The sequence below is a fragment of the Nycticebus coucang genome, chromosome 17, assembly GCF_027406575.1.
Source record: "Nycticebus coucang isolate mNycCou1 chromosome 17, mNycCou1.pri, whole genome shotgun sequence".
Classification (NCBI taxonomy): domain Eukaryota; kingdom Metazoa; phylum Chordata; class Mammalia; order Primates; family Lorisidae; genus Nycticebus; species Nycticebus coucang.
In genome coordinates this window covers 81,449,718-81,465,312 of record NC_069796.1, presented here as the reverse complement: position 1 = coordinate 81,465,312, position 15,595 = coordinate 81,449,718, and the positions used below count along the sequence as shown (strand labels likewise).

At 54.4% G+C, this 15,595-nt stretch overlaps 2 protein-coding genes across 3 annotated transcripts; one reads left to right on the top strand and one right to left on the bottom strand.

Moving 5' to 3' along the window:
- The first annotated feature begins 975 nt into the window (after positions 1-975).
- On the top strand, positions 976-1,875 carry PFN3 (profilin 3). The gene has a single exon (XM_053567498.1). It carries the CDS (start codon positions 1,276-1,278, stop codon positions 1,687-1,689), a length of 414 nt encoding a protein of 137 aa, XP_053423473.1. The 5' UTR covers positions 976-1,275; the 3' UTR covers positions 1,690-1,875.
- Positions 1,876-2,988: 1,113 nt separating this feature from the next.
- SLC34A1 (solute carrier family 34 member 1) lies at positions 2,989-15,272 on the bottom strand. 2 transcript variants are annotated; one of them, XM_053567492.1, is made up of 14 exons: positions 15,151-15,194; positions 14,871-14,996; positions 13,964-14,087; positions 13,702-13,851; positions 13,487-13,615; positions 13,272-13,415; positions 12,226-12,337; positions 11,910-12,105; positions 11,691-11,810; positions 6,687-6,756; positions 6,308-6,475; positions 4,904-5,020; positions 4,667-4,791; positions 2,989-4,020 (listed from the first exon to the last, which is right to left on the bottom strand). In XM_053567492.1, exons 2-14 carry the CDS (start codon positions 14,946-14,948, stop codon positions 3,517-3,519), a joined length of 2,037 nt encoding a protein of 678 aa, XP_053423467.1. In that variant the 5' UTR covers positions 14,949-14,996; positions 15,151-15,194; the 3' UTR covers positions 2,989-3,516. The 2 variants fall into 2 exon arrangements, with proteins under 2 accessions (XP_053423467.1, XP_053423468.1); XM_053567493.1 differs by lacking the exon at positions 14,871-14,996 and having other exon boundaries at positions 15,151-15,272.
- Positions 15,273-15,595: the final 323 nt, after the last annotated feature.

Genomic DNA, 15,595 nt, shown 5'->3' with positions numbered 1-15,595 from the left:
CTCTAGCCTGGGCAACAAAGTAAGAACCGTCTCAAAAACAAGACAAAACAACAAAAGCAAAATCCTGAGAGATGGGTCCTGTTGGGAAATGCCAAGACAGAAACTGGTACAAGGGCTTCTCCACAGACCTCAGAGAACACACTTGATGAGATCTCAATTTGTAAGATTGAGATTCCTGTCCAGCCAACGTTTACTGAGGCTCACTGTAGGATGCACTGTGCAAGGTGACCCTGCATATTATTTTTCACGAGAAATTCACACGTGTGTTTACAGTTCTGTTTTTTTTTTTTTTTTTTTTTGAGACAGAGACTCAAGCTGTCACCCTGGGTAAAGGGCTGTGGCATCACAACTCACAGCAACCTCCAACTCCTGGCCTTAAGTGATTCTCTTGCCTCAGCCTCCCAAGTAGCTGGGACTACAGGCGCCCACCACAACGCCCAGCTATTTTTAGGTTGTAGTGGTCATGGTTGTTTGGCAGGCTTGAGCTGGATTTGAACCTGCCAGCTCTGGTGTATGTGGCTGGCACCTTAGCCACTTGAGCTACAGGTACCAAGCCAGTTCTTAGTCTTGACTGTACATGAGATCATCTGGAAAGCTTTTCAGCCTATCTGTGCCCCAGATCCACCTCAGGCCAATTAAATCAATTATCTCTAGGGATGGGGCGTGAGTAGTGGTTATATTCTTTTAAACTCAGGTAATTCCATGCACAGCCAAGGTTGAGAACTATGGCCGGGTGGTGTGGACCCTGATGGGTGGCGACTTGAACTACCCTCATCCCCACTTCAACTCGCACTAGACCAGTGGGCGTGAAAGTTCCAGGAAACTTGCTAGGCATACGAATTCTTGGGCTACATCTCATACTACTGAAGCAGAAAGTCTAGGGTAGCACCGGACAATCTGTTTAACCGCCTGAGTTTCAAAGGTTCTACAGCTGACGTTTGAGAACCACATTAGTGAGTTGAATGGTTCCCTTACAAGTGGAGAGATTCAGCTGTCCAGACATGGCATCTTTTTGTTCTTAAACCCATCATTTCAAAGGGCCATTTAAGTTGGTTTTCGAGGGTCATTTCCACTCATACACGATCCCCTTCTGAAAGCTAACTTTAGAACTTCCCCAGCATAAACTGCGAACGTCCCCCACGTTCTCCCATATAAGAGACGCTCTGTGACGCGGACGTGTCATGTCACCGCTCCGCCCCCAAACACGTTGTAACACCGCAAGCAGTGGCACCCGCCAGTTCCCAACGCCAGGCAGAGAGGTGGACCCGGAGCGGGATGGGCGACTGGAAAGGCTACATTAGTGCGGTGCTGAGGGATCAGCGCATCGACGACGTGGCTATTGTGGGCCACGCGGACAATCGCTGCGTGTGGGCATCGCGGCCCGGGGGCCTGCTAGCGGCCATCTCACCGCAGGAGGTGGGCGTGCTCATTGGGACAGACCGACGCACCTTCCTGCAGTCTGGCCTGAGCGTGGCGGGCCGCCGCTGCTGCATCATCCGTGACTACCTCTTGGCGGACGGCGACGGCGTGCTGGACGCGCGCACCAAGGGGCTGGACGGGCGCGCGGTATGCGTGGGCCACTCGCCGCGCGCGCTCCTTGTGCTCATGGGCCGACGCGGCGTGCACGGAGGCATCCTCAATAAGACCGTGCACGAGCTGATCCGCGGGCTTCGCACTCAGGGCACCTAGCAGCACAGCAGGACCGCCCCGGGCGGCGGCAGTTGGAATAAACCGTGACTTGGCTGTGATGGCTCACTGTCCGGTTTCACGTGGGCAGTTGTAAATAAGGAAACTGGTGTATGGGAAGGTCTTTGCAGAAGGGTAACGAGGTGGGGCTGGGATTATGAGTGTAGAGGCTTCCCAGCCTCCTGTGCCCTGCAGAGGCCTCTAGCTGTCTTGCTGCTCTTTGGCGCCTTCCCGGGGTCCTAGGGACTCCGCAGCTGATGAAGAGTCCAAGGATGGGGGCCTGCTCAAACTCCACCTCAGGTCTTAGTGTACTTTTTAACAGAAATTACACGTTTCAGTAGGACAAACAGTACAGGGAGCCTCCTCCCCATCCTGCCAACATTTCTCCCCAAGCACACACCAGCTAGAGTCGGGGAGTCAGGCGGGAGGCCATTGTACCCCTCACCGCGCTCCACTTGGCAGGGGAGGCATTAGCAAGGGTCGTCAGTGGGTGAGGGGGTGGGGCTGGTAGCTTGGAGAGCAGTTCTGGGGCCCCTAGGCCCCTGTAACTCCCTGACAAATCCCAAAAGTGGGCCCCCTGAGAGGGCACATGCCCAAGACCATCACAGCTGGGTCTGAGGCCCTACTGCCCGCCTTTACCTTCCTGCCTCCCAGAAGAACTCCTGGACTGGAGGGGGGAGCTTTGGCATCCCTACCCTTGATCTCACTCTGCAGGTCTCAGCTCCAGGGTGCCCTATGGAGGAGGAGGAATTGAAAAGCTTGAGTGGGCGTCAGTGAGTCCTGGCTTAGTGCCAAATACAGAGGCCAAAGGTAGGTGGGAAGGTGTCTTGTTCCTGCCACCCTATGTGCTAGGGCCAAGGACACGCCCTCTCTTGCCCACCTCCACCCTTCTTGTCTTCTCCCCCAGAGGCCCTAACAAACCCCACCTGGCACTTGTCCTGGATCCCTGATCTTATCCCAGCAAGGAGGAGTGAAGGTGTGGCTGAGGTGGGTGAGGGCAGAGGGCAGAGACCAGAGGAGGACCAACCTGGTGGGGAGCAGGGGATGGGGGTTCAGAGAGTCCTCCTTAGGGGTCACCACTTGCCTAGGAAGGCCTCCTAGGGAGTTTGAATTGTGGTTGGACTCACTAAGGCAGGGCTAGGTGGATCATTGGAGTGAATGTGCACTACTGGCTTCTCAAGAATGCATCTGGCCTGGGCAGAGCCTGCTACTGCAACAAGTCTTTGAGGGGCGATGCTGCTGTTGGGCCCCAAGCCTTGGTCTGGACTTTCCTCGTAGATGGAGAGCAAAAAGACATCCAAATGCATAAGGAGGGTTTAATTCTTCTTTTTTTAAATCAGGCAGTGTTGGGAAAGGGGGCCATCATGGTGGTGCTGTAGGCCTGGGTGAGGATGAGAAGGTATTATGGAAGGGGAGGGTGGCAGGGAGGGTGACTCGGGCATCCATATCTGTGCACAAGCACACAGCTGCACAGCCACTCATGCAGACCCACTCTCATTCCTGCTCATTATAGTCGTGTGTACACGAGGACACAGCGCAGGCCTCCACACACACGTGTGAAGACCCAAAATCCTACCCAGATACCCTGCCCTCTGCACACAGCCTCCCATAGGTGTGTCTGTGCACACACATAGGCTGGTACGTATGTGTGCCTAAACACAAGCTTAGGCACAGGGGTAGGTGGACACCTATGCATGCCCAGACCTCTGTGGACCCACACAAAGTAAGACTAGCACCCAGGGTGGCACAGACACATGGGCACCTCCATGCACCCCTGCTGTCCTAGGCTCCATGCACAGGCCCTTCCCCACTCCAGGTAGTGGTCTGGACCTAGAGGCGAGTGGCACTGTGGTGAGCAGGCAGTGCAAGGCGGGGGGAGGGTGTGGCAGGGGGCAGCTCCTCCAGGAAGACCCTGGTGGGCAGTGAGGGTGAGAGGGGCTCAGGCCTGGCATAGCACAAGGTGGCACGGGTGATGAGGCGGTCCAGGGGCTGCAGGGAGTGCATCCAGCGAGGCAGGAAGTCCCATGTCTGCAGCCACTTGGGCAAGTGCCCAGGACTCCGACTCTGCAGGATGCTGATGAGCACCACAAAGGCCAGCAGGGCCCCAAAGGGTGCACCCACACCTATCATGGCCTGCCAGCCAGCCATGGAAATGCCAAACACCAGTGAGGGCAGCAGCAGGAAGCACACGAGGAGGTAGAGGACAGCAAACCAGCGGTACTTGGCAGTGCGTTTGCCCAGCGCCTTGGCCATGCGGATGGGCAGGCGCGTGCAGGGTACCGGGTACCACAGAAGGATGCCCGAGATGTTGAAGAAGAAGTGGCAGAGGGCAATCTGCAGGGGAAGGGTGGGGAGGCTGAGGTGGGCAGGCCCCACAGCCCCTGAATCAGACCAGTGGGGATGGGTGCTGGGGCCACAACCTGGTCTGGGCAGCAGGAAAGTTGTCACTTAGGGCTGATGTGCCCCCAGATCATCCTGGGGTGGCTGTGCTGCTTATTAAAATATCAAACTACTTCTGGACCAGTTGGTAAATAACTACTGCCCTGAGGTCTCCACATTTCCCCCACTGACCCCTCTCTCAGAAATGGCCAGAGCTAAAGACTGCTATAGGCTTCTGGCTTAGCACCTCCGGAGTCATACTCGATCAGTGCCCTGGCTTGTCAGTTCCTCCTTTGCTCCTAGAACAACTCCCCTTTGCTGCCTGCCCCCAGCCTGCCCTACACATCCTTGGTCCCACCATAAGCAGCTCTCCCTCAACAGCACATGTTTACAAGTGTGTTAAACACTGTCTCCGTGTTGGATGCTAAGGCCTCGAAGATGGTATCAGGTATACTTTGCCATAGTGGTTTCCATAAAGCTTGGTAGGTGGCCCTTTAGTAGATGGTGAAAAAATACATTACATGTTCAAACTCTCTGTCAGGCACCACATGCTAGTCCTAGCCCCATCCTGGGTCAGGCAGAGCTGTTCTTCCAGACGCACCTGGAATGAACTGGAGAGCTTCTCCCTGGGGCTGGCCAGTGCTGCCAGGATAGCAGTGGTGGTGGTGCCAATGTTGGAGCCCAGTGTGAGGGGGTAGGCCCGCTCAATGCTGATCACGCCCAGTCCTGGGGAGCAGAAGGACAGAGTGTGGGTCCCCCAGCTCCCTCTTTCAGCCCTTTCCCTGTCAGTTTTGCCCCAACCCCACTCCACCCACCTCTGCTCAGGATGGGCACTCACCGATGAGTGGGGTGATGGCTGAGGTGAACACAGAACTGCTCTGGACAACGAAGGTCATACCAGCACCCACCACCATGGCAAAGTAGCCCGTGACCCAAGTGAAGGGGGCAGGGAAGTCTGCAAGGAAATCCCATCCCAGCAGGCCTCGGTCAGTGGGGGTGTTAGGAGAACAGAACTTCTGGGGAGGGGGCATTTGGATGCAGTTTCCACTAGGACCTCATCAGTGCCTGCTCAACTGCAGTGGTTTCCACTGCCCTCTTTGACCTTAGATGAAAGGCTTTTCTCCCATGGTTCCATCAAATTATTATACCTTTGCTCCTGCTGTTCCCTCTGTCCAGCGAATCCCATTCAGCATCTAAATATTCATTCTCAGGCTAAGCAAGGCTGTCACTGAAAAGCCTTCCCTGGCCACTGGCCCTTGAACAGACTTTGTTTCTCCCTTCTCAGAGCTCCCTCAGCCCCACAGTTGCCCCTTACTGCAGGATTTGTCTCTTTTTTTGTTTGTTTGTTTGTTTGTTTGCAGTTTTTGGCTAGAGCTGGGTTTGAACCTGCCACCTCTGGCATATGGGGCCGGCCTCCTACTCCTTTGAGCCACAGGCACTGCCCTACTGCAGCATTTGTCATGAGGCCTCTCCCAGTGCCTGGCAGTATCCCAAAAGCTCAAAATGAAGTTTCAGATGGAAATCAGATGGTGATACCCCTCTGCCCCAAGCCCTCTGAGCGTCCCCATTGTCTTTATTAAAGTCAGGCTCTGAGCAGAGCCTGGAGGTTCCATGCTCTGGCCCCATCCCAGTCCCCTTGCTGCTCCTGCCAGCTGCTGGCCACCTTTCTGTGCCACAGTCCTGCAAAGTGGGCTTCTGCTTGTGAGCCTTTGTGCTCACTATTCCCGCCACCCAGCATGCTCTTCGTCCACATCTCAACTACTCCTGAGGTCTCTGCTCAAATGCTATTGCCTCAGAGAGGCCTCTGACTGCCCACTGAAGCAGCCTCTTCCATACTCTTGCGTTGCCACTTTTTGCTGTCTCCTTGGCAGTTGCTTCTCTTTTTCTGAACTTACTCCCCACATTTGTTCTCCTTCTCCCCCTGCTGGGCTGTAAGCCCCCTGAGAGCAGGATCCATCTCTCTGCATCACCTCTGTGTGTATCCCTGGCGTTTGGCACTCAGCAGGGACTTGATGACTTCTTGTTGACTAAATCGAACAATGGCCTCTGAGCATCTCCACCTGCTAGAATGGAGGCACAGCCAGAGGCAGCCACAGGTCCCCAGCTGTCAACACCTCAGGGACCTCAGAAATCACTTTCTTTGTTCACAGGGGAAACTAAGCCCCAGAGATGGTAGGGGTTTCCCTACCATCCTGGGGCCCTGCCCAGTCCTGCCCCTGCTTAGCCACTGCTCACAGCTCACCAGTGTTGATAACCTTCTGGATGACCTTAGCCACCTGGCCCTTGAGCAGGGAGTTGAGCATCTTGACGAGAAGGATGAGGCAGGTGCACAGGAGCACCAGGGAGCCAGCTAGCAGGATGAGCCCCACAGCCAGGTCAGGCAGCCCTGTGTTCACGAAGATGTGGTTGCCTGCAGGAGGTGATGTTGGCTGCTGAGGCTGCCCCTGCACCTGGCTCCCAGGCCCCATCTAGGCTCCCCTACCCTCAACACCAGGAGCTGGGCTGTTTGACAGCCGTGCTTCCTGGGGCTGGACATAGCAGTGGCCAGATGGGGGATGGCCCTGCCACCACCAGGCTCTGCTCCTGCCACGTTGGACACCTCCCATGTTGCAGGCACTTACATTTCTCCATGGTGGCATTTCCAGGGCTCTGACTGGTATTGGCTTCTGCCATGGAGATGGAGGTGGGAACCTAAATTAAGAGGAAGGTGACTTAGGTAATGTGGGAAAATGGAGCCTCAGGTTGGGATTGAGAAGGGAGTAAGGGAGTAATGTGGGAGATAGAGATGGGTCTTCTGGCTTTGGGCCATGCACAGGCCATGTAGCCCCTCTACATCCTCCAACCTGTCACTCCTCTGAACTGGTTCTCCCCAGGGCCACATCCAGTGGCTTCTTATCTTCCTTTTCTCTCTTCTCAGTGGCATTGGATGCTGCTGACCAAGATCGTCTTTGTCTGAAAACTCCCTTTCCCTTCCTTTATGATCAGTCCCTTCCTTGGTGCCCCTTCTGCATCCTGGCCCTATCTTCTTCTCTGAGACACAGATGGCCCAAGCTCCATTCTTCTCTGGCTCTGTTCCTCACCCAGAGGGGATCAGGTGGGAGGCTGAGGGGGAGGCTCCAACCCAGGTGTCTCTTCCCTCCAGCACCTATTGTGAGGGAAGTGAAGGGGCTCCCCAGGGAGCCAGAGGGCTCAGCAAGTACCCTAAAAAGAGGTGGGGAGAGTGTGTACTGGGCTTGGGGACAGCAGCTACTCAGCTCCTGGCCACTGTCACCATTTCAGCACGGCCAAATTGCCCAAGTCTATGAGAGAAACCACAGCTCTGAAGTTTTAGATAAAATGTCAATCTATAAACACTGGCAACCACTTTGAGACATACTTTACAATTAAATGAAGTCCAGCAGTAGTGTCCAGTCTGGCTTGTGGGTCACTAATTTGTAGCCTCATTAAGTTAAAGAGTAGTTCTTTTTAACAAATGTACTCCAGGGCCCCTTACCATTCTCCTAGGAACTGAGCAACCACCCAGCAGTGACAGGAAAAAGTGGGCCAGGCTGGGATGGGGAGAAGCCCATTGGACAGAGGAGGGATTGAGCCTCAGAAAGGAGGAGCTCCCAGGGGCCCCCACTCACTCAGCAGCACTGCTGAACTCTGCCAGGCCCCCTGGCAAAATGCAAGAGCTACAGGTACCCCTGATTCAACATATTCTGCCTCTCCTGGGAGCTGATATGGGCCCTGGTCCCACTTGTACCTTCCCTGAGACCTCTACATCCCAGGCCCCTCTGATGTCTCCCAGTGCTAAGGGCAGGGCTCAGGAAGGTGTTGCCAGTTCAGCTCCTTTAGGTTTTGTTCTAAATTATGCATTAGTTCAAAAATACATGTCAGAGGTAAGAACTGTTTGTGACATCTGGTTTTAAAATCAGGGTTTATATTAGTGGAATATGCCCCTGAGTGGGCAATTTGCCTGTCTGTATTCCCAGTTCACCATTAGGGCCTTAAGACACCATCAAGCCTGGGCCTGAACTGCAGGCCAAGAAACCTGGAAAAAGTCTCTGACGTGCCAAAACCAAGAAGCAAGTGGGGAAAGTGATGATAATAACTACTGTGCCAATAAGAGAGTGAGCCAGGTGTTTGCTGTCAGGCAGATCTGAGTTCAAATCCTACGAACTACTGTGGGTAAGTCATGCCATCTCTCTGAGCCTATTTGCCTCTGAAGCAGGACAGCAAAAGAGCCATTGTAAAGTTGTGCTTCCTTCGGGGCTTGGCTCGTGGCAAGCCTTAGTAAATTGTATCTTCAAATAAAGAACAGACCCTCCATCTCCCCAGGCCCATTCAGGATCACATGGTGGGAAGGGTGTATGTGGGCTTGACCTCCTAGGTCAGGACCATTGGCTCCTTAGATGGCCCTGTTTGGGAAGAGCTTGCTGGACCTTCCTGGAGGCCCCCAGCTTGGAGCCCTGGAAGCAGATGACTCTTGAGATTAATGGAGTCCTTACCAACTTGTGCTCCATTGACCTACCCTGGGCTGGGCTAAGGGGTCTGCTGGGGGAGGAGGGACCTGTGGGACCTGGGGGGAGGTTGGAGGAGAATGAGAAACTTTGCTGGGGTCCCAACTTAGGGCAGGCAGAGTTGGAGGCAGGACAGGGCTGAGGGCTAAGATTTCTGGGGGTTTGGAACCTTGAGATTCCTGCCTGGGATTATGTGGTCCTGGCTGAGTGCACAGGGGGAATCCAAAGACCCTGAAGTACAGGAGAGGAGTGTAGAGGCCTCAGGATGGGCAGAGAGGGGTGGACTGCAACACCAGGATGAGGGAGGGAGCTGAGAAGAGGGAGCAGACCCTGAGGCTCTTTTATAGGGCAAAGGGAGAAAATGGAAACTGGAGTCTAGATAAAGAGCAGGTAAGCCCAGATTCCCCCTCTAGAGGAGGGGGAGCTGATCTCCAGGGCCTTTGTTCTCTGGGCAGATAGCGTGTGTGCCAGCAGCGCCATCTGTTGGTGAAGAGGACAACTCCTCATTAGAGCAATACCCACTGCCAATGGAGGAGTGTCTCCAGGTGGCTGTGACCACCTGTGGCGTTCAGGACTGATGGGTAGAAAGGGAAATGGACATAGTGGTGGAATGTCAGACTGGGAGAGGCAGCGAGATGGAGAGTTAGAATTCCACCAGGATTGGGCGGCGCCTGTGGCTCAGTGAGCAGGGTGCCGGCCCCATATACCGAGGGTAGCGGGTTCAAGCCCAGCCCCTGCCAAACTGCAACAAAAAAATAGCCGGGCGTTGTGGCGGGCGCCTGTAGTCCCAGCTGCTCGGGAGGCTGAGGCAAGAGAATTGCTTAAGCCCAGGAGTTGGAGGTTGCTGTGAGCTGTGTGAGGCCACGGCACTCTACCAAGGGCCATAAAGTGAGACTCTGTCTCTACAAAAAAAAAAAAAAAATTGCATCCTACCTCAATTACATGGACTCAGGGAATCCACTGCCCCTCTCTGGGGCTCAGTTTCCTTCCTCAGCTATAAAATGGGGATGGGATCAGTCCAGGTTGTAAGTCCTCAAAATATTCTTGTTTAAACCAAGCAGATATGGTTGAAAATCCACAGTGTGACCACATTAGAAGGTAATTCCCAGGACAGTATCAGGCCCCAGGAATGTCAAGAAATGTTTGAACACTTAAACTGCCTCTGGCTTTTCTTTCCCCATCTGGAGAGCCTCAGACTCTCATCCTCTCCTTGGTGGCATAGGTTCCCTGGAAGCTGGTCTGGAGAGGTGAGAAGCTGGAGACAATGAGAACTGGTTGGAAGGAAGCACAGGGAAACACCATGGCCAAAGGACAGACTCAAGTCTTCAGCGCAGGAGGACCCACATGTACTTCTCAAGACACAGTACATCCATTGCTGCATGAGTCATGTTCCCATGAGGGACAGTCCTAGGGAAAGGGTGGGAGCAGGGAGCTCAAATATCACCCCACAGCTACTTTTCAATGCAAAAAAATCCATCTCTGCCACTGCTATTAAAAGGTTTCCTGGTAGAGGGAGGAGAATCTGGTGCTTAGGCAATTGGCAGCTGCAGCCATGGAGAAAGGTGAACTTGGGTGGGTTTCAGTCTTCTGTAAAATGGGGTGCTTGTGTCCGCCTCGCCCACACTGCATGAGGATTATGTTAGGTGAGGAAGTGTATGCTGCAAGCTGAGACTAGCCTGAGGCTGCAGCAGATGGACAGCGGGGACCTCAGAGGAAGGGAATAACGGAGCTCTTATCCCGTGGCTTGTTTTTGTGAAGATCAGGTGTGTAATTTCTCTCTCTTCCATATTTTACTGTGAAGTAGAGAGGTTTATGGTGATTCAGAGAGCTCAGAGTGCCCAGAGAACTCATGAGAAGGTGGCTGATGTATTAGAGAGGTCACAAAGCCAGCATAAAAGCTGCCTGCAGGGGTGTTTTGATGTCAGGCTGCCTTGAACACTCAGAGGGCTGAGTTGGAGCCACTTCAGATGCAAAGGAGCATCATCTCTGGGAAAGTCAGAAAGTTGGTTGAGTGTTTCCTGTCCACACCAGGATCAAGGTCCAGTAGCATCAAGTAGCAAGTGAAGAGGATGGGGGAAGGGCTCCTGCTTGTGATGTGGGCTTTGGATTTCCTTATATCCTGTTCTAAATGGAGTTACACCTCATATGTAATAATTAAAGGGAAGCAAATATGGCAGATTATGGGTTTTGATGAAACATTTTACATTTTATGGCTGAATCAGAAAGTGTGCTAATTGCCCGCTTCTTCACCAGCCTGGCATAAAGGCTGTTCACGAGTGTCCAACCAATCCAAACAGATCTTCCAGGTATCAGAAGTAGCAGAAACAGTGCAGAAAGATGAGGGACTCCACCTGAGGCAGTCTCCAGGAAAAGGGACCCCAATGCCAGCATGGGTGGCTGTTGTGCCCCCGAGGAATTTTCCAATCAGCCCACCTGTCCCTTCCTGTTCATCCTGCCTTCCTGGGTATCCTTATAGTGCTCTTTTCCTGCCCCCTTTGCACATTATGTAGGCCCCAAAACATGCCAGAGCTATGTCACTACCCCCCCCACCCCAAGGGCACTCAGGCCCTGACAAGGAAGACAAGCTCTGGCAAGTTTCTCAGCTCCTCTGGGCCTGTGTCCCTACCTGTGAAACCAGAGGGTTGAGTTAGATCAGTGGTTCTCAAATCTGAGTGTGGAGCACACCTAGAGGCTTGTTGAAGTCTAATGGGTTCCCAGGAGGTACTGCTGCTGCTGGTGCAGACTGCACTTTGAGAACTGCTGGGTGGATCAATTATATGCCAGCTCTAATTGCCTGGTGATATCTGCCCAAAGCCACGTGGTTGGGAGGGACAAAAACGCACAGCAGTAAAAGTGCCACTCTGTATCTGCCCTCTCCTGGCTAAATGATCTTCAAGGTCTAACTCAGTGATTCTCAACCTTCCTAATGCCACGACCCTTTAATACAGTTCCTCATGTTGTGGTGACCCCTAACCATAAAATTATTTTCGTTGCTACTTGTAGCAACAACATGAGGAACTGTATTAAAAGGTCATGGCATTACGAAGATTGAGAACCACTCGTCTAACTGGAGCATTTTGAACAGACAACAAAACCCACAGTCTGAAGAGGGCATCTTCTTACCTGAGGCCAGGCCTGGGACTCAACCTCCATGGGGTCTGGGTGGCACCAGATCCGGATAAGACTGTGGTTCCTCAGGGACTCATCCCCAGTGGCAATGCTGGTGATCACAGACTTGTCCAGCTGTGGGGAAAATGTGGGTGGAGGGAGTGAGGGAGGGTGGAGGGTGGGGCCCTTACTACCCAGCCCCCACCACAGCCCTGCAGCCCCCCCTGCTGCCACCTGAATGATGAGCTTTGTGAAGGGCTCCGTGATGATTTTGAGCAAATCAGGGGCATCACGCCCACCACGGATGTTGAAGGAGGCCACCACGAATCCAGTGACATGGTACAGGTAGCCTGTAGTAGCCTCCAGGGGCAGCAGGACCAGAACAGACAGCCAGTTAAAGCAGTCATGCACGGTAGCTCCCGCGAAGGCCCTAGGCAGGGAAGCCACGTGATGGGGCAGGCCAGAGCCAGGGCGGGCTCACACTGGGGATGCTGGCACCTGGGACTGCCCTCCCTCAAACACCAGTCCCCACCCCCCTCGTCCATCTCACCGCCGGAAGTCAGTCCGATCCCCTGCCTGCATCAGGGCCACAATGGTGTTGGTGACAGAGGTTCCAATGTTGGAGCCCATGATGATGGGGATGGCAGAGCTCACCTCCAGCACTGGTAGAAGAGGGTGCCTCTTAACGAACTGGGTGGACACCACCAAGCTCCTGCCCTACAATAGATCCTTCCAGGCCCACTATCCACGTCCAGCCCCAGGTGGCCATTCCTGCTGTGCTGCTGACATTGCCTAGCCTAGGTGTCTCAGGTTCATGTGGGCATGTGCTGGGCATTTATGTGCTCACATTGTCCATGGTGCCAGTGTGTGAACAGGTGCATGTGTGGGTGCACATTATGAGGGCTCATGGCCTATATGCAAGTACAGATCTGTGCTGTGTGTGCACACATATACCCAGGTGTGAGAATTAGTTTTAGGTGTCAAGTTGGCTCTACTATAGTGATTCATATCTACAGTTGTTTAACTTTAAGGAGATTATCCTTGACAACCTGAGTGGGCCTCAGCCAATAGGATGAATCCTTACAAGCAGAATCGACACTTCTCTCTGTTTTGGTCAAAGGTAAATTAGAAGGAAAAAAAAGAAGAGCTGAGGCTTCCCTGAGGAAGAAGAAATTCTGCCTGTGGATGGCAGTGATGGCTCCTAACAGAGAGCTCCAGCCCGCCCTTCCAGATGGCCCAGCCTGTGGATTCCGGCCCTACCCAGCCAGCCCCACAATTGGGTACATCGGTTCCTCGCCCCTATCTATATCCTACAGGTTTGGCTTCTCTGGCTTGTTTCCCTGACTGATAGCGGTGTGACTGAGTGGCCATGTGGAGGAAAACTTTCCCTGGGCTATGCTGCTCGTTTGCCATCCTTTCCGCACTTGGGGAACCCTTCCTGCTCAGACTCTTGGCCATGCTTTAGGGCAGGGAGTGGAAAGACAGAGGCCTCCCCTTTGCCCTCAGCCCTTCTCTGCACTCCTACCTCTGATGCCACCAGTACTACCCAGCACCACCTGCCCAAGCTCTTTCCCCAGCCCTGGTGGGCCAACTCACAGCCAGACGATACCATGCTGACGATGATGGATGTAGAGGTGCTAGAGCTCTGCACTAGCACTGTCACCAGGATCCCCACCACCAGCCCAGCCACTGGGTTGGACAGAATGGCGTTGTCCTTGAAGATGTCACCAGCCACCTTCCCTGCGGAATATGAGCTAGTGTTGTCTGAGGTCCCTCAGGATCCCCTCCCTGGGGCCTCCATCTGGCCCTACCTCCAGCCAGCTGGAAGGCCGAGCTGAGCACATCCAGGGAGCAGACAAAGAGGTAGAGGAAGGCGAGCATCAGTGGCACCTTGAGCAGCGTGGTGCCAGCGTGGCGCAGCTTTGAGATTAGCCCGGGATCTGGAGGCAGGCCAGCCATAAGCAAAGTGGGCAGGAGCCCAGGGCAGCAATTGCCAGTAGTCCTGCTGTCCCCTGCCCAGGCCCACCTGGCTTCTGCTCCTCCTCCAGGCCTCGCTTGGCAGGCAGTGGGTCATGGAGCTCCAGGACCTCCCCATAGGAACAGCTGTGCTCTGTGAGGGCCACAGGGCCCAGGCTGGAGAAGGTGTAGGCAGAGCTTCCGGGGACCCTGTGCAGGACTTGGAAGGAAGACTATTCAGGAGGCCCAGATGCCGCAGGGACTGGGAGAAGGGTAGGCAGAGGGGATAGAAGTGCCACCCAGGCTGTGGGCAACCGTGGGCAAGCACTCACCCGGCGGACTGGGCACGTAGGCAAAGGCAGCCCCTCGTATCATGTGCCCCCTGTGGACTGGGAGCGGGGAGACAGCTGGACTCCCCAGCCTCTCTCCGTAGGCCATCATCTTGGGCTGTGAGGCCTGCAGGTCAGGGAGTCACGATAACATTGAATTACACCTGCGGCATCCAGTGCTTACACTCACGTGCTCGTGTGCACACCCCCCATGCTGTGTGATCCCACACACACCCAGCAAAGCACACCCTCTAACCTCATCACCGCCACACACACACCCCAAGGCGCACACACAGGTGCCCTGTACAGACTTGAGCATTTGTTCCTTGACTCATATGGCAAGCATTATTGAGCTTCTGCTCAATCCCAGGCTGGGAGCTAGAAGCAGACACAGCTGTTGCCCTTAGGAAGTTCAAGGTCTGATGGGGAGAATGGATAAAAATGAAATAATCCCTGAAATAGATGGAAAGCAGCAATGGAGGGAAGCTTACAATAACAGAGCACCTGGTGGCAGAGCATGGGCTGGCGGGGCAGGGAAGATAATCAGGCTGAGATGAACAGTGAGTAGGAGTTACCTCGGGGTGGGGGGGGAGTGTGCAAGGCCCTGTGGGGGATGGCGGTGGGGCGGGGTGGTGGGGAGGAAACATGTGAAAACAGCAGAGGCAGCAGAGGCTGTCCGTGAAGGGGGAGCTTTGCCTGCCAGAGAGCAGAGAGGGGCCATGGACACCTGCCTGTTCATGGGACAGACTAGGCACACACTGGTGGTGTTGGTGTTGGGGGGTTCTGTGGCCTGAACCCCAAATCCCTGTGAGCTTTCCCCATCTACTCCCTGGAGAGGCAATAAATAAACACTGACAGTCTTTCTACCGTGAAAGAGGCTCAGACCAGGACTGGCCTTGCTTTAACCCACCTGCACCACCACAAGAGTCCTGGACTGATGGAGCAAAGGTGCCCTGGTCTGCCTCAGCACCCTCCCCCCACACATCATCCCAAGGGTCCTTGGGGTGGAGGAGTGTGCAGAGCTGAATTCCAAGCTCTGGAAGAGCACAAGTTTTTCACTGTGGTGAGTGAGCTAGGTGGGGCAGAAAGCAGCGGGGAGCAGATAAGACACAGACTAGGGGGCTGGGGGGATGGGCTGTTTCCCACTCAGAGCTGGGGATAGGGTTGGAATGTGAGGACACTGGGCTCACCTTGGGGTTCTGCGTTTCAGCTCCTGCTCAGTGGCTCGGGGAAGTCTTCAGGGCCCTGAGGAGGAACTGGGACCCTTTTATGCCTTCGGGTCAAGGGCAAAGTCCCTAGAACCCTAGTTGCCCTCCCTCTATTCCCTGATTAACCTCACCCCCCAGATTCCTCCCTGTTAATTGCTAATCGTCAGCTCTGCAGGAGGAGTCTGTGGTCAGACTCCCACACAGACATTCAGCCTCAACTGTGACCTAGCAAGGGCACAGACACATTCCCTGCACCCCCCTCCCCACCGCCCCAGGGACCCTGAGGCTACTCAGACACTTTGTTTCCAGGGTCCTAGAAGAGAATTTGTGCTGTCCCCTTCCCCTCATTCCTGGCTTGACATTTGCCCTGGGGAGTGGCCTAAACAGCCTATGGCACTGCCCTGCATCTGGGTGTCTTGGGGTCTGT

Bases quoted from the DNA above. Each gene is read 5' to 3' on its own strand.
- PFN3 (XM_053567498.1), top strand. From the start codon at position 1,276: ATGGGCGACTGGAAAGGCTACATTAGTGCGGTGCTGAGGGATCAGCGC.
- SLC34A1 (XM_053567492.1), bottom strand. From the start codon at position 14,948: ATGATGTGTGGGGGGAGGGTGCTGAGGCAGACCAGGGCACCTTTGCTC. The intron at 13,416-13,486 runs GTAGGGCCAGAT...CATATTCCGCAG, and splicing joins GGCCTTCCAGCTGGCTGGAG to GGAAGGTGGCTGGTGACATC. The intron at 12,338-13,271 runs GTGAGTTGGCCC...CTCTTCTACCAG, and splicing joins CAGCATGGTATCGTCTGGCT to TGCTGGAGGTGAGCTCTGCC.